At 42.4% G+C, this 23467-nt stretch overlaps 1 protein-coding gene across 2 annotated transcripts in view; it reads right to left on the reverse strand.

The window, feature by feature from the left end:
* Positions 1–23467, reverse strand: part of VPS41 (VPS41 subunit of HOPS complex) — a 170888-nt gene that overhangs the window by 24344 nt on the left and 123077 nt on the right. For both annotated transcript variants that reach the window (XM_008703510.2, XM_008703509.2), the window contains exons 13-22: positions 22055–22170; positions 20475–20531; positions 17295–17356; positions 15828–15909; positions 11880–11972; positions 6847–6974; positions 5310–5454; positions 3369–3410; positions 3173–3223; positions 897–1034 (exon numbers count right to left, since the gene is read on the reverse strand). In XM_008703510.2, coding sequence (XP_008701732.1) covers positions 897–1034; positions 3173–3223; positions 3369–3410; positions 5310–5454; positions 6847–6974; positions 11880–11972; positions 15828–15909; positions 17295–17356; positions 20475–20531; positions 22055–22170 — 914 coding nt within the window. The remainder of the gene's footprint in view (positions 1–896; positions 1035–3172; positions 3224–3368; positions 3411–5309; positions 5455–6846; positions 6975–11879; positions 11973–15827; positions 15910–17294; positions 17357–20474; positions 20532–22054; positions 22171–23467) is intronic.

Genomic DNA, 23467 nt, shown 5'->3' on the forward strand with positions numbered 1-23467 from the left:
TAAGGGGTCAAATACATTTTTTTGTTTGGTTGATACATACAGCTGACTACAAAGGGCTTGCTATTTGGCCACCTGAACTTAGTAAGATACCTGTTAGATCGCATTCCAAACCGTACGAAGAACCCTGGGAAACAACACTGGGGGCCGCAGACTGCCCAGTTTCTAGCATGTATGTGGTAAGTATCAACTGTATTCAAACAGCAGGCCCATGAAACTTACTAGTTCATATGCAGCCCTGACTAGAATCTCGTACGTATTCATTTATTCATACACTCCCTCACTCACCATGCAACAAACATTTATAAGTATCTGATGAGTGCCAGCTGCTGGGTTTACCAAAGTGAGTGAGACAAACTATCTGTCCTTGAAGAATATACAGGATAGGGGGAAAGAGACTAGTAATTTCTTATAACAGAATACAGTACAATAGAGAAATGGAACATAGTGTGAGAGAGAAATATAGAGACATAGAATGTGGATGTGGAGAGCAGACAGGGGACAGGACCTAAGTTACTGACCCTGAGTCTGGGGCAACCGCCCTGGCTTGGGCTAGCCTAGGTCTCCCTCCCAGTTGATCGCAGGCCCCACTCTGACCCAGTAAACTGACTCAGACTCCTGACATTGTTTTTGCTTGGTGGTTGATTGAGTCCTACACCCTGGATTAAACCTTTCTTCTAATTAAACCTGGCACAGAAATGCTTTAGCTCCTCAATAGAATCTCAGCCAAAAGGACCTCCAATTCTCATCAGAATGCCCCAGCAAAACCTCCTGCCTTGAGAGCAGCGGTCACTCCTTGGACAGGGATGGATGAGCGACAGGAAGACGAGAATGGTCCACAGTTTACCAACAAGGACAATTTCTTCACCTGAAGTGTGCAGGGCGAGGCTGTGACTTACCTTTTCGAGTGGGCAATGGGTACTATCTCGGAGAAAGGGAAGTAAGTTTGGTCGATCATATTCAGCATAAAGACTGATCTGTTTTTCATGGTAGCGCTGCCCCTTATGATGGTCTCTCTTAAAAAGCTTATGCAGATACTAAAAAGAACAAAGGAGTAAACCATGAATATAAAAATAAGAAAAGCAAGACCTGTTTAATGTAATCAGTTCTAAACAGCCTCCATGGAGAGCCTGGGGGAAAAGCAGTTTTCAGGAAAATGTCTCGGCAAAGGGAAAGTGGAAAGAACACCTTCAGGAGACAAGGACAATCTGATGCTCTCTCGAGAATGGCCTCGAGTGACTTTGGCTCCATAACTGACCAGCCATACAACCCGAACAAGTCACCAACCTCTTTGTGACTTAGTTTCTTTATCTGCCAAAACCTCTTTGGGTCGTTGTAAGGATTGAATGTGTTGCCACTTGTAAAACGCTCAGATCCATGTTGATACGCTTGGCATATACTGAGCACCAGAGAAATGTCCGTGAGAGCTAATATCCTCACCACCATCTGCATGGCTTCAGAAATAAAATGCCTCATTAGTGGCCTTCCTGAATCCTAAAAATTCTCATCTTTTATGTAAAAGGGGTATAGTCATGGGATACGAGAATATTCTTAAAAACTCAAGCAGCAAGTGCTGAATTATTTTTCATACATTCTGCATCTGCTCTCCGTTAAGTCTTGTTGAGATCTGTGTCTGCAATGAAATGCTGCCTCTCCTGGTGACATCAAAAGTAAAAATCAAGACAAATACAGACGTTCTGAACCCATTTTCAAAACTGATTCCTTTCCTTAGCTGTCTGAAAAAGTTAATGGGCCTCAAAGAACGTAATTCACTTTCTACTCAGAGGCAAGATTAAGTCTATCAATATATGATGCATAAGTTAGAAATCGATGTCCAAAGTGTAGTTAACGTTAACTGTAAGCAAACACCCCACAAACCCCCAGAGGCGGGAAGCCCAGATCGCCACAATCACAGAAAGCACATTCGAGCGAGGAACCGCGCCGCAGTCTGCCCCTGAAGCCGGGACGGTATACAGGTGAGCTGGCATCTGCCCGCCACCGCTGTGCATGGTCACTAAACGAGTCTAACCAAGCCACCTGCACACAGAGAAACGGCTCCCCAGGGCCGGGAGGGGGCCGAGAGGGGCCAGCCCTGCGTGGTGCTCTGACGGAGGCCCGGCCTCTGCGCCCGCACCTGGGTCAGCGTGTGGGCCGGACACGCGGTGCCGTTTCCCAGACGGGCGCGCAGGCCAGGGAGGCTCTGTCACATCTGCCAAGGCAAATTTCCAGAGACACTCCGTGGCCTGACAGGGAAGACGAGCCACCTGAGAGGGGGTCTGCCACCGTTTCAACTGCACACATCACACCAGCACACAGACACCCACCGCAGGCTGCAAGTCCCTGCTTCATGAACGAGTCCCAAGGGGGCCAGCAGAGTGGCAGCTGCTTGGCTAAGCACATCATCTTGAGATGGCCAACCACGAACAGCATAGCCACGGCATCTGCACAACCGCTGACCCAAACAAAACGGAAAAAGTACCTTGCATTCCTGTCCTGGAGTCTTCAAAAGCTTGTGTAAAACTGACTTCTGAAGGAAAACACTATCCCCGGAGCCTCCTCTTGGGGTGCAAAGAGTGGGCAAAGATACAAGAGCCCCCATCGAATTTGAGGCCCACAGTCCTACTGGACCCACCGATCTTCCCTGCAGCGTTTCCTTGTATCATTTTTAAAGGACATAGAAAACACGCACTCCCGCTTTATTCCCATGGTGACAGCAATGCAGAGAATCAAGACGTCTAGAACAGCAGGCCTTAACAGTACTACCCCCGAGACCAGATGAGAGAAGTGGGATTAGCTAGCGTGAGGGTGAGGACAGAAAAATGAGGCTCTGTTCTTGGATCCTTCCGTGGTGTTATAATTTATGACGTAATTGTATTCAGTGCTGACTACACAAGCAAGGTGTTGGACACAGCTTGGCAGCACACACATGAACGTGACTTTTTTTTTTTAACCACAATTCAATTGGGAGTTAAAGTTAAAGTACCTGATCCGTAATTAGTCCCCAGCCAGGCTCAGAGCCTCTGCCACATGGGACTAACTATGGACTATTTTTTGTGGTCAAACTTCCGAGTCGAGGGGTGACCTGAGCGAGCTCACGCCAATGCCCCACACCGGGACTGAAAGGCGGCTAGCCCCCTAAGCAGTCAAAAGGGCAAACGAAGATGGTCATGCTCACCACGTGCTGCAACTCTGGTCTGTCTTCCAGTTCTTCCACTACCTTTTTAATCTAGAGAGAAAAGACATTTTTAGCCACTGATTTATGAGGACGCGACCATAGCTGCAAGATTATCAGACCAACAGCTCTCCTCTTTGTGGCTCGGGTGTTGCCAGACACCCCACTAGGAACACACAGAAAAACAAAAGACACTCACTGAAATTTTGTCTTCGTTGTCCAAAAGCATGTCAACAGCTTTCTGCAATAGGAAGAAAAAAAAGCCAGTCATTGACACATGCTGTGTCCGCAGAGAACCCACACGGGATGTGCTATGCGTGGGGTCACGGTTACAGGTGGGTGGCTTCTTTCCGCACGTAAGGGGCCCGTCGCTTTGCAGCAGCCCTTAAAGGAGAGATCTGCAAAAGAATGCATTTTAATGTGCGTCTTGGTCTGAGACCTATGTGTTTTGCCTACCACTAAAACAGCGTCCTGCTACCACTCCTCAAACACAAAACATCTTGTCTACACGTATTCTAGCCTCCGTGAGGTCGGAGATATGGCCACAAGTACTCCTGTGACTCTCACCGGTTACACAGAGCGTGCTGGTCCCTGGACCATGAAAATCAGCTTTGCTTCCTGCCACCCGCAGCCTCACTGAATCCCTCTACAGACTTCGCAGATATAAGGAGCTGCTCTTCTGTGGCGAAGAGGGTAAGAGCCAGAAAGAAAACAGATAGCTAAAGTCTCGTGATGACATAAAGCGTACAGACTTGCTGTGTTTACTTCATTTACCATGAACATTCATGAAACACAAAGGAGACCGTGTCTGTAACAACCGGTGGTGGGAGGACAGCCCACCAGGCTGAGTGTCACCCATCATAGCTGGGTCCTGCTCCTGACTGCTACCACCTAGCTGGCCGCCCCATTTTTTTGTTTTTCTCTAAAATAGGAGGATGTTAGAAGAGATTATCCTTAAGGTATCTTCTAATTAGAAAACTGTGAATCCTTAACTTTGGCTCATACTCTTGAACAGCAAGCGGTTTCGGCTCGTTCATCTTTCTTCTACAGCTACCTAAGCTAAACTCGGCCCTTGAGACACATGGCACGGAGGGCGGGTAGGCATAAGGGGAGAATGGATGTGGGGAAATGTAATTAACTTTTATAGAAGCACTCCATTCTCTTAATCATCTTTTGCAGAGAAGCAGAACCTCTGCACCTGAACTTCTTCAGAACCGCACTAATTCTTTTTAGATCAGCAGTCCCTAAGGACTTAAATCATTCACTATGAAAAAAGGACTAAAAGCATCTTTCAGAAAAAAAAAGTAGATTTAGCTCCTATTTAAATTAAGTTTGTGATGACTAATCTATAGGACATAATATATACATAGTATACATGCATACATACACACATAATATAGTGCATAATACCCTTAAGTGCAATAAAATAGAAAAATCCAAGTCATCCTTTTGGAAGCTTATAGGTTGTACTCTTTAACTAAACTCTCAATTTTCTGAATGAGAAGTATCAGGTTTTATGAACTTCTTTATTTCCATCACTGTCACTTGTTAAAACGCGCGTGCATCACACACACACACACACACATGCGCGCGCGCGCCACTGTGAGCTGCGGAGGCTGGGTGCCCTCATTAGTCAAACGACCCACTGTCTGAATCTGTCGTACAATAAAATAACACATCCCACGTGGCTGAGCCCAGTGGAAACGCCACATGCTAAATCTGTGAATGCCAACGAAAAAACTCACAATAAATGGATCAAAATAGAAATTTCCCTAAAATTTTAATCCTGGGACATACAATTAAGAGAGGTAAATGAGCCAAAATGTATGGCTAGTTTCTTTGTTTCTATGAATTATGTGAATTATTTTACTAAAAAACAACTTCACACACACACACACACACACACACACACACACACCCCCACGCTTTTCAAAGTTCCACATCAGGTTTTGATTGCTTTTATAGAATAACCACGTCAAGTAAAGGATTCATAACATCTACTGAGGAGTGGTGTGCTGAACATGACTGGCATACAGCCAAGCTATGTGATTTAACTTCTCCCCCAGCATCTGAATAGATCTCTAATTATTAAAATGTGAAACAGTAAAAATAAAGGGTATTAAAATAATAAACACATTACCTCAGAATCAAAATCCATTAATAAAACAATTTTATCCTTGATAGAACTGAAAAGATTATGCTTGTGGATCAACTGGAAAACATCCTTGTGTCTTAATGTTAAGTATATTTCCAGAGCATTGCCATAGTTTTTGTCATAGGTGTACCTGGTAATACAAAATTTTTTACATTAATGTTCATCAACGCTTCTAATTAAACACACATGAATCATCTTTTGCAATACGAAAAACTGAAAAATTTGTTCAAACAGAAAAGTCAACTTTATTTGGAAGATTATTCCTTGGGACTTAACTATATGTGACCAGTATATACTTCTTTCTCAGAGCCTGGCTTCCCACTGCCCCCAAATTTCAGAAAACTGACAATGTTCAAGAAATAAACATTTTCTTTTATAGAAATTCTCAAAACTTCTTCATAGAAATCCACATACCAAAGAAACTATGACCCAAAATAAAGGAAATTCTCATTCCAATAATAAAAAAATTCAGTTACAATTTTTACAAGCAGTGTTCAGCTGGCAAATGGATTATATCCCCAAAGCTTATTTGTGAGGGGCGTTTATAAAACCGACACATGTTTTTCTACTGAAGCACTGTTTTTCACATTAACTCCCAAGCCATTTCCTGAAAACAAACTGAACCTAAATGGTACTGTGAGCCCATTACTGGTACGAATTACCAGTACAGCTAGTACTACAGAGCCCAAGGAGTATCTAGGACAACATTTCCAGAAGGAAATGGTCAGTGTTTCTACTCGGAGAGTGACTAACAGCCCTGAATTCTAGGCCGCTGTGGTGCACCTTTCTTGGTCTTCACACAAGATGTAAGCAGACGGGGGAGGGCTGGTGTGAGGTGGTGGGAGTGCCAAGGAGGGGCTGAAGCAGGAACCACCCTCTTGAGCTTCCCTGCAGTACACTTCTCTCTCCACTAGACCAGAGCTCTTCTAGGGCACGACTGCATCTTGCCGATCCCTGAATCCCAGGCGTACAGGAGAAAGCCTGGTCACCAAAAGTACCCAATACATAGGAAAAATATTCACCAAGCTTCCATTTTCTGAGCTTTTAGTGTCGGGCACAGTGCTTAATTAGTTCTTAATTACAACCTCACCTTTAAGCCTTGAAATCATCCCATCAGGAATGTATACATTTTCTAGAGAAGGAATCAGGTCTGAGACCTTACCTGACATGCAGATCCAACAATGACAGAATCCAGAGCCTCCCTGGGAAACCAATGTTCTTGTGCAGTCTGCGACCTGGCGCTCTTCCCTCTCTGAACCTCTGCCCCTACGTAGCGCTGCTGACTAGGGTTCCTCTCCTCTGGGAAACAGACTACATTACAACTCTACGGTCTCGCACATTTTCCTCATCTGCTGGTTGTTCACTGAGGTTTATAAGAGGACATTATTAAGGGTGAGCATAAGAAAATGGTATGAAAGCCTCCCTGCTCTGCGTTCTCCCCATTCAGAGTCTGCTAGATCTAAAAGATGAAAAACTTTTCACGTAGGTCGAATTGGAAAAAGCAGCACTAAATTCTACTCACAAGTCGGCCAGGGTTTTGAGCAAGGTCCTATTCTGACTATCTTTCTTCAGGTGGTCCCGAACCGCTTGAACGATGACTGAATTGTTGTACAGATCTCCAGGCCATTCTCGGATCAGAGTGGCAAAACCCTAAACAGAACAACAGAACAGCACTCCTGAAACAGAGGAACAATCCATATAGTTTAAGCAATGCCTATAAGTATTCATGTAAACAGACAAAATAACATTATGACTAAAACTCTGGTCCGTGAACATATCACCACTTTTCAGACTCTGGGTTTGGGGGTGGCAAGGGAGGCAGAGAATTGCTGCACGCGAATCTCCATTTACCGTTCCTGGAAGTGGGTGGCGCCGTCCGTGTCTGCTCTTACTTATCTGATGAAATGCACCAGTAAGAAAGCCCCCCTGGTTCCTCCATAAAGCAACGCAGTCCACACAGACTTTGGCTCTGACTTGCTCTAACCTCGGTCCAGACTAACTAAAACATTCAGATGTCACCTTGAACATCTTGAAGATACTGTCCAAGTCGGTCACTCCCCCCACCGACCTTCTGTGCCCTTTGGGTCTGGCCTCCCGTGTGCACGACCGTACACAGTGGCTTGTTTCCACAGCGGAATCACTGGCACCCCACCTTCAACAAGTTACCATCTTTGTTCTCTTTTTTTTTTTGTCCCCTTTCCATTCTTGCCTCTGAAACCTAGTTTTGTTCAGGGGGTTTGAGACTTTGGCTCAAGTCTTATTCCCTAGCTGGCTCTCAAATTTTGCAGTTCTGATAGAAAACCCTAGATCCTTCAATAGGATCCTGTTTCTCTCCTACGGTTCATTCCTGGCCAGGATCCTGGGCAGCCTCTGCCCTCCTGATTCCCAACTTTAGAGCTCAAGTTTTATAACTCAGAGTATGGTACGGTGGTTTAACTTACTGATCCTTGGCAGCTTGTACAGAAAAACCTAGGACGTGTTCAAGACAGCAAACAGAAGTAAAAATCTTCATGTTGGCAAAAAAAATCATATTATTAGTATTAAATATCTCAACTAACGCTTCAATAAACTACTATGAATTTAGTGAAGTGACACTCAGAAATGAAAACAGCACGGCAGAATGTGCTTCTGCAGAGTACCAAGATTTGGTGAAAAGAAAACCACAAAGAATCAGGATTACAGTCCCTATTAATAAAGTCCTACCCAAGTAAGCCTGGAAAGGATGGCAAGGGACTAGAACAACAGGCAACACATCTTCCATTCAAACTGCAACCTTCCCACATAAGAGCAGGATTGCAGTTTGATTTGAGAGATGTGGGGCGGGGCATCACTAAGTAAAGATGATGTATTTTATAAAACCATTGAATCAGATCATTAAAATGTTCTTTGAGCCAAAACGATACTTTGGATTGGGTTTCTATTTTAAGACCCTGTAATGTATATGATAAAAACATCTGAAAAGATTCCCACCCAAACACTGGCAGCTCTCAGTGGCCCTGAGACCAGAAATAATACTGTTTGGGAAGAAGGAGGCTTGGCTCCATTTTCTGTTTCCCTCATTCGTGCGACAGCCTGGCAGTCGGTACTGCCGTCTCCTAATACAAAATAAGACAAAATGACCGGTCACACCGTGTGACAAAAACATGATGCCTCCAACGCAGACCGACAGAAACACTTCCCACATTTCACGTCAGGCTCTTCTCTGCTAAACTGGCTCCGTATGCCCTTTGAATAAATGTGCTAAGAAATACTGACGCAATCAGCCCTGTGGCCTTTACTATTCATCAGAGGACACGGTTTATCAGCGAGCTGCTATGACCGAGCGGGTGAGGTCAGAGAACATCTCAGTGCCCATCACGGTAAGTACAAGGCTGAAGGGGTTCCCTGAGTGAAATGCCATGGCAACTGTCCCACTTTTAACGTGCTTACATATGTGTCATTAAAACTACGAAGCAAAGTTGGACTCTCTGTGGCATCCCGGTGCGCGACCAGTTGCTGCACGGCACTTATAAAATAATTCCACTAGGCTGTAAATAAAAAGACGAAGCTATCCGCATTTCAGTAGAAACCTCACACCAACAAGTCAGGAAGCATCATTACCTCCAAGTAACCACTGCCACTTCCTACGTTTCTAGGAAGAAAAGAAAATTAAGAAGCCAATATTCTAGAGAAGTGCAGCTGTTTTTCTAAAATCCGGCCTTTAGTGTTGTTTAGTAGCACACACAACATGTGATCAGAAGTGTTGCTGCAGAACACTGCTCCCTGGTCAATTATGTGACAATTTAACTCAAAATTAAACACGAAACTAAGAATGATAGAAGCTAAACGATTTATAAGAGTTCATGACAACAAATTATTTATACCTTCTTAACAGTACTGACCAGGCAGACACCCTGAAACATTCAGGAAAAAACATTTACAAGCTCTAAGCTTAAGTCATGCATATTCCTTTCTGTCTCAGGCAACAGTCTTCCAGACATGAATCAACAGGGTAACGTTAATGATACAGAATCTAAAATGGTTTCTTGAAAAAGTTGAATTAGGTGAAAGAATTATAACAGAATCAAAAAAATAACAGAAGTGCTTTCTCATGGTTAAATTGCATTACTTTAAAAAGAGGACAAGTATACCAAGCTTCAGTATGTCTCAATAAAATTCATACTTTTCCCCATCATTTTCACAGAACACTCATAGTTCTCTTTCTTTGGGAAGATGTACAAAGACGGAATATTTATGAGAGCCACTCTATGTACCCAGAACATAATGGCAAGAAATAGAAGTCCATTACACATCTTTATTCACTGAAGACGCCTTTTCCAAGAACTATGGCCAATAATGGCCTCTCACCAGATCTTTTGCAGAACATAGCACTCTGCAAACGTCACTTATGTTCTAGTTGCTTAAAGCTTATCGATATCATCTCCCCTCTCAGTCTATAAATCTACTGAAGACAGGATGGTGTTTTTTAAGTTTCTGTTGGATCCAAATGAGTACTCAGCCCAGTTCTAGGCCATGGTAGGTTCTAAATAAAGCTATGTTGAATTGAACTGAATAGGAAATGAATAGGAAGCATGTCCCTAGCCTCCACCAGCTGGTATCCAACACGAATGACAGTTATTACCATAAACTCTTCTAGAAGATGTACATCTACAGATCTAGAAAGAAATAGACCCACGTGGTTAGAGCAGATTGGATTATAACATGCAATAAGAGAAAATGAGAAAATGTTGCTTCCATTAGTATGCACATTAATGAAGTAATTTGTTCAAATTTAATTCATGCTGAAGCACTTAATCCCTTCCTATGATAAGAACACAGGCTTATAAAAGTAAAGGAACTGTACAGATCACACATGCTTCAGGCTGCTTGAATCTTCCGTATCCAGAAACACCTGGTTGACGATAGCTGACCAAACACCTGAGTTAGCTGGTACAGGACCACTATCATAGTAAAGGTCCCTACAGATCTTTAGATCTAAAATTCACCTCCAAGTTAAAACGTAGTAGCATTTGCCATATTACCCCTCCTTACGTTGACTCCACTATTGGTAAAAAAGGACCCCGACAAGGCATTAGTGTTCAGTAGGCGCTCAGAAGCTAGACATTCCCTTCCTCATTCCCCCTCCTTCTGGATATATTCATCTTTTCGCAAGCCACCTCAAATTCTTGTGCAAACAAGGTCTTCCTTATCTTTACAACCTAACACCAAAATACAAGAAGGCGATGACAACCTATAGCATACCACGGCGCACTGACATGAACACTCGGCACCGGGTTAGGCCGTGTGGATGGACGAACGACGACGAAGGCGGGGCGGAAGCGGAGGAACAGCAGCCCCGGGTCCGACGGCTCCCAGTCTGTGCAGCCGCCACTCACAGCTGTGGCGAAGCGCTTACCAGCCGTGTCTAGAGTCTGCCCACCAGAAAGCTTTCCCTCTAGTCAGAGGGAAGAAGGTGGAGTCTTAGCCACACACTCTGTTGACAGCTTTACTAGAGCACCCAGCACATTATATAACAATTTGTTTCTGTCATGGTTTCTCAACCTCCATTCTGTTGACATTTGAGGACCAATAATTCTTTGTCATGGGGGGGTCTCGCGTGTTGTAGGAGGCACTGGCCTCCACCCATTACACTGCTGTCAGTAGCATCAATGACCTAGTCACGACAACCAAAAATGTCCCCAGACATATGTCCCCAGACATATGTCCCCAGAGGGCATATTCAAGCCCCTGTTGAGAAGTCCCGGTTTACACGCTCATGTGTGACTTGGACCACAAGCTCCCACTGAATGCGTGTCATCTCATCCACACCTGCGTGCCCAGGGCCTACCTCGTGCCTGCAATACAGCAGATACCACACAGGTATTTTCTGAATAAAGGCGTGTTAAACCAACCAACTTTAATAATTATAATCCATCTTGGGTGCATACAAACACCAAATTTAAATTCAAATCCAGGCACACCTATTTTTTAAATGTACGCCTGTGAACAAATTATTTAATTTCTTTAATCTTTAGTTTCCTCATCTGTAAAACTGGATATTACCATTTCTAGTGTCGTCGGGAGTATAAAATCGCAAAGCGCACATGACAGTGGGGAGCATATAGACGAGGGATGTAACTACTGCCTTTCTCCCTCATCAATAAGCAAACAGATCCCGTCCAACCCCCTTCCCCATTCCTGCCGCCCCCATTTCTCTTCACTCCTCCTTGGGCAAACTTAGATCTGGGTCTCAGGCTTTAAGCATCAACAGCAGCTGCTATTGTATGTACAAAATCACCACACAGCACTTGTCCTTTTTCTTTAGCTTTCTCAAGCAGCCACACGAAGTAGCTTTAGGAAACCATAAAGGAATTCTCCAAAATGTGCACGGATGAGAGGTTTTCACTGTTCACAGAGACATGAGCTGTCATGAGAGTGTCACCTCAGTTTCATCCGTTACCCACAAACTGCAAACCTGCTCCCTCTCGACTGCCTGCTCTGCTGTATTAGTTTTCTCGATTTCTTACCATTTTCCCATTGAAAGCAAGTAAATATGACCACGTCGGAATGCCGTACCTCGTAATCACTTTCCAAAAATTCATGTAAGATCATTTCATAGATGAGTGGTTTCAGAACTGGATCTCCTCTTGGCAAGTAAGGACTAATAGCCTAGGGAAGAAAAAGGGAAAAAAAAATCGTTTCAGAATGGGAAAACAAAACTAAACTCCAATTATGCAGCAAATATAAAAATACAGACCTTCCTCAACCTACCGTAGGGTTATGTTCTAACAGACACGTCAGAAATTGAAAATATCTTAAGTCAGAAATGCACTGAAAACACCTCCCCTACGGAACACCAGAGCTTCGCCGAGCCCACCTTATATACACATGCTCATGCCACGCATGTGAGCCACCCGGTGGGCAAAATTGTCTGACACATGGCCTATTTTAGAATAAAGTGCTGAATATCTCATTTCGTTTACTGAAGACTGCACTGAAAATGAAAAGGAGAATGGCTGTGTGGGTACAGAATGGTTGTGAGTGTGCGGGTCGCTGACCCTGGTGATGGTGCCAGGAGCCGCGGCTCGCTGCCCCTCCCGGCACTGCGACAGAGGATGGTCCCCTGTATCACTAGCCCCAGGAAAGATCCAAGTTCAAAGTGCAGTTTCTATAAATGTGTATCGCCTTTGCACCACTCTAAAGTTGAAAAATCGTAAGCTGAACTACTGTAAGTAGGAGACCATCTGTATATTTCTACTTTTAAAATGTAACGCAACAGTACTTTGGAAAATTATTATGAAAAATTCAAATCAACTCTACCTTCCTAGAACACATTACAATATATTTTCAAAAGTATATGTGAAGTGTATATATGTATGAATGATGAATAAAAAGACTGCCTCAGTTAAGTTAAACTTTCTCTGTTCTTCCTGACGAATTAATGAAAATCCAAGTAATAGCAGGGAGAATGTCACAGAGATCAATGCTACTTTAAGTAGTCAAGGAGTTACAGGTCATCTGTTCATATTTTTTTTTCCTTAAAATGGAATATATCACTATTTAAAAACTCATAATCATTGTTTGAAATTAAGGGAAAATACACACCTTACATTCTTTAGCTGTTTCAGTGCTAAGTGCTGAATTTGCGAACACTGTTGAATGACTCTGAAGGGTACTAGGTACCAATTGCCATACTTCATTCTGGGGACGCAGAACTAGAGCCATCATCCCAAAGGGGCTCAGAGCCTCAGACAGCATCAGACACCTAAACAGCCAACTGCAACCCTGGCTGCTAAGTGTTATATAAGCAAGACATTTACAAGGTGCTGTGACGAGCACTCCCGGATCTGTATCCTGAGGCAGAAATGATGAATGCCAGGAATCTATCAGGCAAAGAAAGATGGGGCAGAACACCCTGGCAGAAGGAACAGCATGAGGAAGGGCACGGATCCATGGATGCGCACTGTGTATTCAGGGAGATCAGTGGCTCCGAGATGTGGGACAGTGGTCCCAGAAGGGAGATAAGGCTGGGGAGAAAGGCGTGGCGGGGCAATGAAAACAATTTGGATTTTACACTTTGAGAAGAAGGGAAGTGAGAATAGCAGATTTATTTTTTAAGCAGCTAGCTCTGGGGTAGGTTGTTCACAGATCTGTCAGAAGGCCCCCGCAACAGCACAGACAAGAGTCGAGGCCATGGCCCCCGAGGGGAGAAAAGGCCCAACTGGTATGGCCAAGGAAAGACTGATAAGAACCAGAGATGTAACAGCATGATGTTCTTATCAGGGCAGTGGCTTTGAGATCTTAGGCGCGGAGGAATGGGTACATTGTGATGTCACAGGCACAGACGGAAAAGAAGAACAAATTTGGGAAAGAAATGGATTCACACTAATTTGAGTGATCATTATCAGCAGTTCCTACGAGGAAGAAAAGGGCCATAGCACACTTCCAGCACAGATATTGAATTTATAAGAAGGGTCTGGGTCATGGAGCCATCAGGCTGAACATGGCTACAGGACTGGGTAAGATCCTCCAGGAGTAGCCCAACAAACAAGATGAGAAGATTCCCTGGGCCAAGAGCACTAGTCACAGGGTGGGCAACCTATCTGGGAATTTTTTTTTTTTTTAAGATTTTATTTATTTATTTGAGAGAGAGAGCACGAGAGGGGAGGAGGGGCGGAGGGAGAGGGATAACCAGGCTCTCTCCTGAGCAGGGAGCCCATGTGGGGCTTGATCCCAGGACCCGAGATCGTGACCTGGGCCGAAGTCAGACACTTAACCGATTAAGCCATCTAGGTGCCCCATAACTGGGAATTTTTAAAAACAGAGTCATAACTCGAAGAGATCACTGCAAAGGTTCACAAATATTGAAAAAATGTGAACGTTTTAAACAAACATTAGGATACTTTATTGTCCAGTTTGGATGTTGTGCATTAAGTTGAAAGGTAAACTACTTCCTTCAAAGGAAACAATCAACAAAACTAAAAGGCAACCTTCAGAATGGGAGAAGATATTTGCAAATGACATGTCTGATAAAGGGCAGTATCCAAAATATATAAAGATTTTGTGAAATTTATAAAAACCCGAAAAACAAATAATCCAGTTAAAAAATGGGCAGAAGACATGAACAGACTTTCTCCAAAGAAGACATCCAGATGGCCAACAGACATATGAAAAGATGCTCAACATTACTCATCATCAGGGAAATGCAAATCAAAACCACAATGAGATACCACCTCACACCAGTCAGAATGGTTAAAATTAACCACACAGGAAACAAAAGAGGAACCTTCTTAACATTGTTGGTGGGAATGCAAACTGGTGCAGCCGCTGTGGAAAACAGTATGGAGGTTCCTCCGAAAGTTAAAAATAGAACTACCCTCTGATCCAGCAATTGCACTACCAGGTATTTACCCAAAAGATACTGAAACACTGATTCAAAGGGATACATGCACTGTGATATTTATAGCAGCATTATCAACAATAACCAAATTATGGAAAGAGCCCAAATGTCCACTGGATCAAGATGTGGGATATATATATTGGAATATTACTCATCCATAAAAAAGAATGAAATCGTGCCACTTGCAACAACGTGGATAGAGCTAGAAAGTATGCTAAGCAAAGTCAGCCAGAGAAAGACAAACACCGTATGATTTCACTCATATTTGGCATTTAAGAAACAAAACAGGTGAACATGAGGGGGAAAAGAAAAAGAGAGGCAAACCAGAAAACAGACGATTAACGATATGGAACAAACTGAGGGTTACTAGAGGGGAGGTGATGGGGATTAAGGAGGGCACTCGTGATGAGCACTGGGTGTTGTATGTAAGTGATGAATCACTAAACTCTACACCTGAACTACTATTACACTGTATGTTAACAAACTGTAAATTAATAAAAAACTTGAAAAGGAAAAAGAAGATGAAGACATGAAATATCAAATTATTTGTTATAGCTACATGGTTAAACTTTTTCATTTGTCTTCCAGCAAATAAAATATTATTTGAAAATTCATTAATTCTTCAGTGCATTTGAAAAAAGCCTCATTTTATAATCTGCAGGATGAGACTATACCTGCTTTCCATATTCATTAAAAAGAACATAAAAACTTCAGGGGTGCCTGGGTGGCTCAGTCAGTTAAGCATCTGACTCTTGGTTTCAGCTCAGGTCATGATCTTGGGGTCATGGAATCAAGCCCTGCGTCAAGCTTTGCCCTCAGAAGGGAGTCTGCTTGAGATTCTCTCCTTCTGCCCCTTCCCCTGCTCTCTCTAGTAAATAAATCTTTAAAAAAAAACCCATAAAATCTTTACCTAAACACCGAATTGGAGAAATATAAGAAGACATAATATATATGTATATATTTAATGCACACAAATATAAATCAGATTTATATTTTGGTTTTTCTTCCTAGCTAACACTTGCTTCCCGGGATAGAACTGATTACTATTGTCTTAATTTTATTTCCATCTCAATATCAATATGTTACATACAAAAATTCAGAGTTAAAAATAAGGCTATGCTTACCTTGAGCTGTCCAATTTCTTTAAATTTATAAACTTCATATTCCCAGAGTGCTGCATTTTTCCCAAGAATTTTCTGGCATTTGCTGGCAGTACAAACATCCCAGGGAGAAAGGGGGAAAAAAAAAAAAAGAGTAAGTAGACATTTCCTCTATTGGTTTAGATAAATCTCTCATCCCAGAGTTTTGACAAATTTCTATCTCAAGTACCAATGCACATAAAGGTATTACTAGATAACCACTGGATTGCATATACAAGGTTGACAAAAATCATGAAAATTATTACAAAATACTTAAAAATAAAGATGAATCCCTTTCAGAAGACTATGATTAGGGGCTTTCCCAATGATTATCCTGTTCTGAGTTTTCTACTTATCCAGATGAGCACTGCTGGTTTTAGGACCTTTCTCATCTTGAAGAAATGTCATCATACCCCAAAGTACCAATTTAAACCACTTCTTGAATGGCTTTAAAAAATGGACAAAATCAGACTTCAGAAAATTAGAATCCTATCATAGTGTATAATCTGGAGAAATATTTATATATGAAAAAAACTTCATTTACACATCAAAGAAACAGGTTTCCCTAAATCTCAGAAAATGAAAGGTCGGCCTGAAGGCGATGTTCCCAGGCTGTCCCGCAGTCCTGTAGTTGGGCACCATGAAGCTCCGGGGGGAGCCACTCACACACACCCACACGGCCTCTACGTAACATTTACACTCTTGTCCATCACAGAACCCTGCAAACCTGAAGCCTGAAATCTGGTCACTTCCACTGAATTGCCACTCTCTTGTTGGGAGACAACTCTCCTTGAATTGTAAGTAGCAGCACTGACTGCCTTCTCACGAATGCTTGTGGAGTGAACAGCCCTGGAAATGAGAGACACGGACAGTGTTTCCCTCCAGAGCAAAGGGCAGGATTGTTTAGTGTCTGGCATAATAAATACATCACGTTCCTCTGAAGCTAAGGGCAGGCAGGCTCACTGTCCATTAAGAAAGCATCAGAGACCCTAGGCTCCGGGTTCCTCTCTGGTAACACGAGTGACGGTCTGTGCCATGTCATCTGGCTGGCCCTGTGTGTCGTGCTGTGGGAACTGCGGCTGTAGGGTCAGGCACAAATGCTGATTCTCCAGCTACAGCTACCGCTGAGTGAGACCTACGTCTCTGACGTGGGAGTCTCGTGCCTTCTACCAGCACCCAGTGCTAACTTGTTAGCTTACAAAAAGGGGAAACTCTCAGACTCCTCGTGATTTTTGACATGTTTCTCATTAAATTCTGTTGTTTGGTGAGAAGGAGACAGTAGGTGGGTTAAAGTAAGAAATCCATTCTGTGGTTAAAACCACTAATACTCAAAAATTACCCCCGTAAGAAAGATACAAAAAAAATGTTGACCCCAGAGAATGGCTTATTTTAGAGTTAACATTTCTCAATTCTATTTATATTAACAAATAAGTATGAAAATGTCATTATTACCGTGCTGCTATGTCATACTCTCTTCTCTCCACCAGGTGGTTTATATATGCCAAGCCAATATCCTAGGGAAAATTAAATGAAGGAATGTCGTAATTAACCAGAACAACTGAAAAGCTGAGCCTCAGTCCCTGAGCAGCCCACGACATCAGGGTCCTACCGGCACCACAGGGCCTAGAACCTGCCTTACATTACACATCTTAGTGTGCCGTATGTCATTATGCTCATTTCCTTCCTACGCAGGTTTATCTGCGCTTATATTTATAGTCTCACAAACTTTAGAATTCACACAAAAATAATGCTCCTACGGTAAAGGCTTCTAACTTGCCCCCGATTAGGAGATTTTCTACAAAAGAAATCTGCAATATTAGAAACACGACCCAACAATTTGATACTGTCACTTGACATAAAATGGTTTCCTGTGCTTTCAGCTGTAAGATGTGAGCTACTGGTCTCCTCTATTTCACGTCGGAAGAAATGCTGTAAGAAATACACAATGACAGAACAATCATATTAAAGGGAAATACCGAAAATTAAAGTTAACATTAATGTGAAAATGATGTCAAAAAACATGGGATTCACACCCATGAGTTTACAGATGCGGAAACGGGATTGCAGCACGGGCTGGCTTCTGAGTAACGTTCATTTGCTTTCGCCCCCTCCATTCTGAAAGGATCTGAGGTGGCCTTACTCACGAAAGACGTGAGAGCTCTTGCTTGATCGCCCAGGACTCTTCTTGTGAAATACTATTTCTGACTAAAAGCATTTTCATGAGAAGCTTAAACTGATTATATATAACAAAAGCTGGATTTTAAGTTCCAGTTTATGTACAAAAAAGGTGCTGTGGGATTTCCTCCCGGACGGCAGAAATGGCAGGGGCCCATTTCTCTCTCTGCCTGCCTGGTACAAAATTACGTTGTGCTAGGAGGGAAAAAAAAAAGTCTATGCATAACTGACATATAGGATGGGGCCATTTCAAGGCTCCAGGAAAACACTAATAGTTCACAGTTTATTAAATTTTTACTCTAATAATGACTACGTAGGAAATCCTATTTCAAATCTGGAAACTAAAGAGTAAGAAAAAAGGTGCCTAACTTTATTTTTCTGCAAACAGACCACATATCACAGTATCTATGGAGTCCTTCTGTCCAGGCTCAGAGAAGAGAACGTCTCCTTTGCAGAGCCCATTTCTCCAACCTTTCTCCTCATGCCAGGCCCCCATCTCACTGGGGAGCTTATTCTGCCACTCATCCTCTTTCTCTGTCCTCCTTTAACTTCAACCTATTCTCTTCTCCCTTTAGTGTAACCATGTTCAGTGTCTCTCTCACACAAAATACCTGCCATCACCAACAACCTTTTCGTGAGGGCCTGGCCCCAGCCACAGTCTGCACTCTCTTCCACTTCACAGCCAACATGCAACTCTATTTCATCATCTCCTCCTCATTTTTCACTCCTTACAGCATGTTGAGAATGAATAATATAGAGAAAATTCACTAGTCCCTTTCATATTACCAAACCCAATGTACAACCGACTAGCTGAGCTTGTCTTACCTTTGACCTGCTCACCTCAACTACTTCAGTACTTTACTCTGCTTACCCTGAAATGCTCTCCTGTCCCAGCTCCCATGACAACCTTCCTCTGGCTGTTCCAAAACTGGTTTGGATGCGACATCCCTTGAATGTTGGCATTCCCAATGGTTCCATTCAAGTTCTCTGTTTTCTTAGACACTCACCCTGCATGGACTAGTTCAAACTCATGCCTTCTCGTGACACCTGTTCACTGATAAATCTCTGGAATCTATTTCTGAGTCCAGATCTCTTCCCTGAACTCCACTAGGATGTCCCAAAGATGACCCAAACCCAATGTGCCAAAACCAGTATTAATCCTCCCACATCTCCCCCATCCTGTTCCCCCTCACAGAGTCTCTCTTAGGGAATGGCAACACCATCACCAGAGGCTCAAGCGTGAAAGCTGGGAGTCAGCCTAGATTTCTCGCTCTCCTCCGCATAAGGAGCCAGTCACCATACCCCGCAAAGTCCAGGTGCATGTATCCGCCATCATCTTCACCTCTCCATTCCTGCTGACTCTGCAGATCTCATCCTTCCATCTCTCTACCAAGAAGGAAGCTGCTCCTGTTTGATTCCCATTTCAGCTGGCCTCCCTCGGGCCCCTTTCTCCATCAGAAAATCTTTCTAACAAGCAGATCTGATAAGACATTGAAAGAATAAACTGTCTTGCAGAGGTTCCAAATGGAGCCAAGCTCCTCATTATACATGGCCCTTCGGAATCTGGCTCTTGCTACCCATACATACACTCTGTAACTGCCCCACATAACCAAGCAGGCCAAGGGGTTTCATTCTCTGCACTGTCACGTAGCCTATTCTATTGGGCGGAATGCCTTCTGCTCCATTTCTAGATAATCCTTATTTACTCTCCACAATTTTGAATGGGGAGTGGGGATGATCTGGTTCTCTCTCCTCCTTTGGGTTCCTAAGTTATTTTGCTTGTATACTCTCTAGACATTAGGCTTTCATGTGGAGTTTTAGAAAAGTTTAAGGTGAGGAATTTGTGCTACAACCCCAAACAGCCATAAATACAGTTTTCATCTGTAAACAAAGGTCCCAGATTCGCTGATCTTGGAGGACCCTTAACACTCTCTCTGGCTTTCTATATGCGCAGCACCCACTGTCACAATTAGCAAAGAAATGGGCTTTCAGTCACTAAATTTTTCCAGAGTCCAAAATGTAATGAAAACATATGTGAGTCCTAGATTAGTCTCCATAACATAAATGACTCTTATTATGGAGACATTGAAGCAATCTGGTTCTATGAAACTACTTTTGATAAATTTTGTGATAACGTGATTTTACCTATGATTTATTTTTACCTATGATTTAAAGAAACTTCCCCACACATAACCAGAAAGCTTTGTATTTAAAGTGCATTTCACAAATCCAGGTTCCAAATTACCTTAAACTGCTCCTAGCAGGTGTTCAAGTCTCTTGTTTACAAGCAGAAATGGATTCAATAAAATGAAATATTTTGACCTTGCAGGTTGGAGAATTAGTCTGAAATAAAGTCTCAAAAAGGTAGGAAAAATCTGTTCTTTTCAAATGACTTTCAGTTTTATTATAACTTATCGAAAGGTAGTTATGCTTCAAATAATAAAATTACATACTTACTAGAATCTTATGTCTTTTAATGTTCTTCTGGCTGATTTCAGCTGCCATCAAAGCTTCCTGTATTGACAGAATCACAATAAAAGGAGTCAGAAAAGAAGGGAGGGAAAATGAGAGAGAGTGGGAAAGAAAGATATTGAGGTTATAAACACTGTATTTATTATGTTTTAAAGTTCTGGACTACATAAATAAAGCCCCATTTTCCCATGGCTTTTGCTTCAAGCACGGGCATTTCTAATGTTACGGTTGAATGAACCTCACTGCATTCAAACTCAAACAAAAGCAGTCAACCAAAATGAAGACTTCTCTTATTTCCATTTGAATGCATTTCCACATTAGGATATTGGAATCACATTTCAGACACAAATCAAAATACAACAAAATCTCCTAGATTCAAACAACAAAAAAATTCATCTGTCATTCTAAATTTGCATGACATACATTGACAAAGGGGCACTTTTCCTTTATGAAATGCAAAAAACTAACCACATGCATACATTTAGGTGTATCTGCAATTAGGATTTTGAAAATCCCTGATTTTACTTTTATTTTGGGAAAGTTCATAATTATTACTTTAACACAAATGTTTAAAACATAAAATTACTGGGGCGCCTGGGTGGCTCAGTTGGTTAAGTGTCTGACTCTTGGTTTCAGCTCAGGTCATGATCTCTGGGTCATGGGGTCGAGCCCCACATCGGGGCTCAGTGTGGAGTCTGCTTGTCCCTCTTTCTCCCCCAACCCTCAAATAAGTAAGTTTTAAATAAGTAAATAAATAATAAATACATAAATAAAATCTTAAAAACACACAAAATTATTTTAAGGAATTACTGGATCTAAGCAATCTGGTAATAACTAAAACACAAACTTTTTTGTATCAATACCTGGACTCCAATTTATACATTAAAAAACATTTTCCCCCCCAAATCCTTTTAGGAGGTAACAAACTTAAAGCAACATATAAGTGGATTAGGTTTCACTTGTTTTTAGCTAATTAGCATATAAGCCCATCCAGAGCGTTTCTCTAACAGAACCAACATAATATTCACCTTTTCAGCTTTTAAAGTCAGAAAGGTTTTCATTTTTAAAAAAGAAAACTCATCATGGGACAGTTTTCTACTCAAATCAGTCTGATTCAAGACTCAATGGAGTGGACAACATCATTCTATCCGAAAAGTAGTTCAAACCATCCTTAGTGAATAATAATTTCATAGCTTAACTTTACATATGAAATAAGCACAAACGAAGAGTACCACTAAAATATATGAGACAATTCTGAAATACTAGCTCTATTTTAGTTTCCTCAAAAAGCCAAAAAATAAACACTTGGATAGGCTGGATTGAACCCACTCCGCTCCCTCTACCACCACCTCCTCCTCCTCCACTGAGCAGTGAAGCCAGTTAACCTCCTTGTAATCTCCCCCCCCCCCAATTTCTGAAAAGAGTATTGGAAAGTTATTAGCCTCCTACATATTTTTAGCTTAGGGCATTCTAATTCACCTACCCAAAGATTTATTACAGAAACCTTTTATTCTCTCCCTGTTACAGTCGTGTCAATACTTTTAAGAAAAGAAAATCAAAATTACCTCGTATTTCTTCTTTTCAAGGAGCCAGTCGATGTGGTCATCTTGGTCTCGTTCCTTGGCTACTACCACATCTCTTGGACTCACGATGTAGAAGAGCGATTCCCCTTCAGAGTACTCTAGAGGTGAGGGGAAAAAAGGAACAGTGCGGGCGACGTGGCAGTAGACACCTCGGCCGTAGTTTCAGAGACTTGGTTAGGTAACCCAACTCCAGAGGGAACAGAAAACTTGCCTTCCTTTGGAGTAAGTGTGTTTGGCTCTGTTTGAAGGTGGGAGTGCTTTAAAAAACATTTACATGTAAAAATTATTTGAAAGAAAAAAGAAGGGAGGGAAGGAAGGAATACCAAAAAACTTAAAAAAAGTAAGGCAGGTTTAGAATTCTGTGTTTAACACATTAACATTGTGACTCCGACCGAAAGAGGATGATCAAAATTCTCCATGTCTATGGTGTATCACAATTCATCCTCTGTGTATAAACTTAATTTATGGCCATTTACAGCACTGTTCTATTTTAACAGAATAATTACACCCCACAGGTGGCGATAAATGTTTCCTCCTCATCAAGGTCAAGGCCATCTACAGCATAAATGACAGATGCCCCGAGCCCTGGGGACATAATCTATCATTTCGGCATGTTGTGCACAACGCCAATGGTGAGGGTTTCCTGCAGAATTCAATTATACAACCTGTTCTGAAGGGTTTCTAAGTGGGCAGCAGAGTTTGCTCTGAGCAAAATACCCAGCTCGGACACTGCCAGTTGTGAGTCACATTTGCTTTTTGCCAAGTCCAGAACAGACTCACATTTCTCAACTGATCAGTGGCCACATAAAGAAAGCTCCAACTGTACCGAATATTTCTTCATTTCATTTGGCCAAAATGAGAATTGAAAATATTCTGAAAACATGTCAATTGTTTTTGAAGCAGAAAAGAATTTCAAAAAAATAAAAAAAGCTTAGGCTGTTCTACTTCCATCAATGTATTTTTAAAGTATATGAGGACACTCTAGCACAGAGGCCCCGGTATGACCAAACAGCAGCGGTTCGTCCTTTATTTCTGAGCAGTGACTAGCGCATTTGCTCATTCACTCTGCAAATATTCTGCAAACACCTAGTACTCGTCAGGCACTCTTCCAGGCTCTGCGCATTTGGTCACAAACAGATGACTTCTCTGCCATCCCAGAGCACGCTTTCCAGATATATAATGTTGGGAGTCATATGGCAACCACAGAACCATGCTGCCCAATGTCGGTGTGTCACACTAACTAGGAAAACACACAAAACATAAGAACAAAGACCACGGAGCCTACTCACCTTGGTCCTGGCCCCAAGCCTACCCTTCCCTTCTGCTGTGGGAGCTCAAGCATGTTCTGCAATATGTCTGGGCCTCAGGCCCTCATCTTCGACACAAGAGGTCTGA

This window comes from Ursus maritimus, unplaced genomic scaffold (genome assembly GCF_017311325.1).
Source record: "Ursus maritimus isolate PB19 unplaced genomic scaffold, ASM1731132v1 scaffold_3, whole genome shotgun sequence".
Lineage (NCBI taxonomy): Eukaryota > Metazoa > Chordata > Mammalia > Carnivora > Ursidae > Ursus > Ursus maritimus.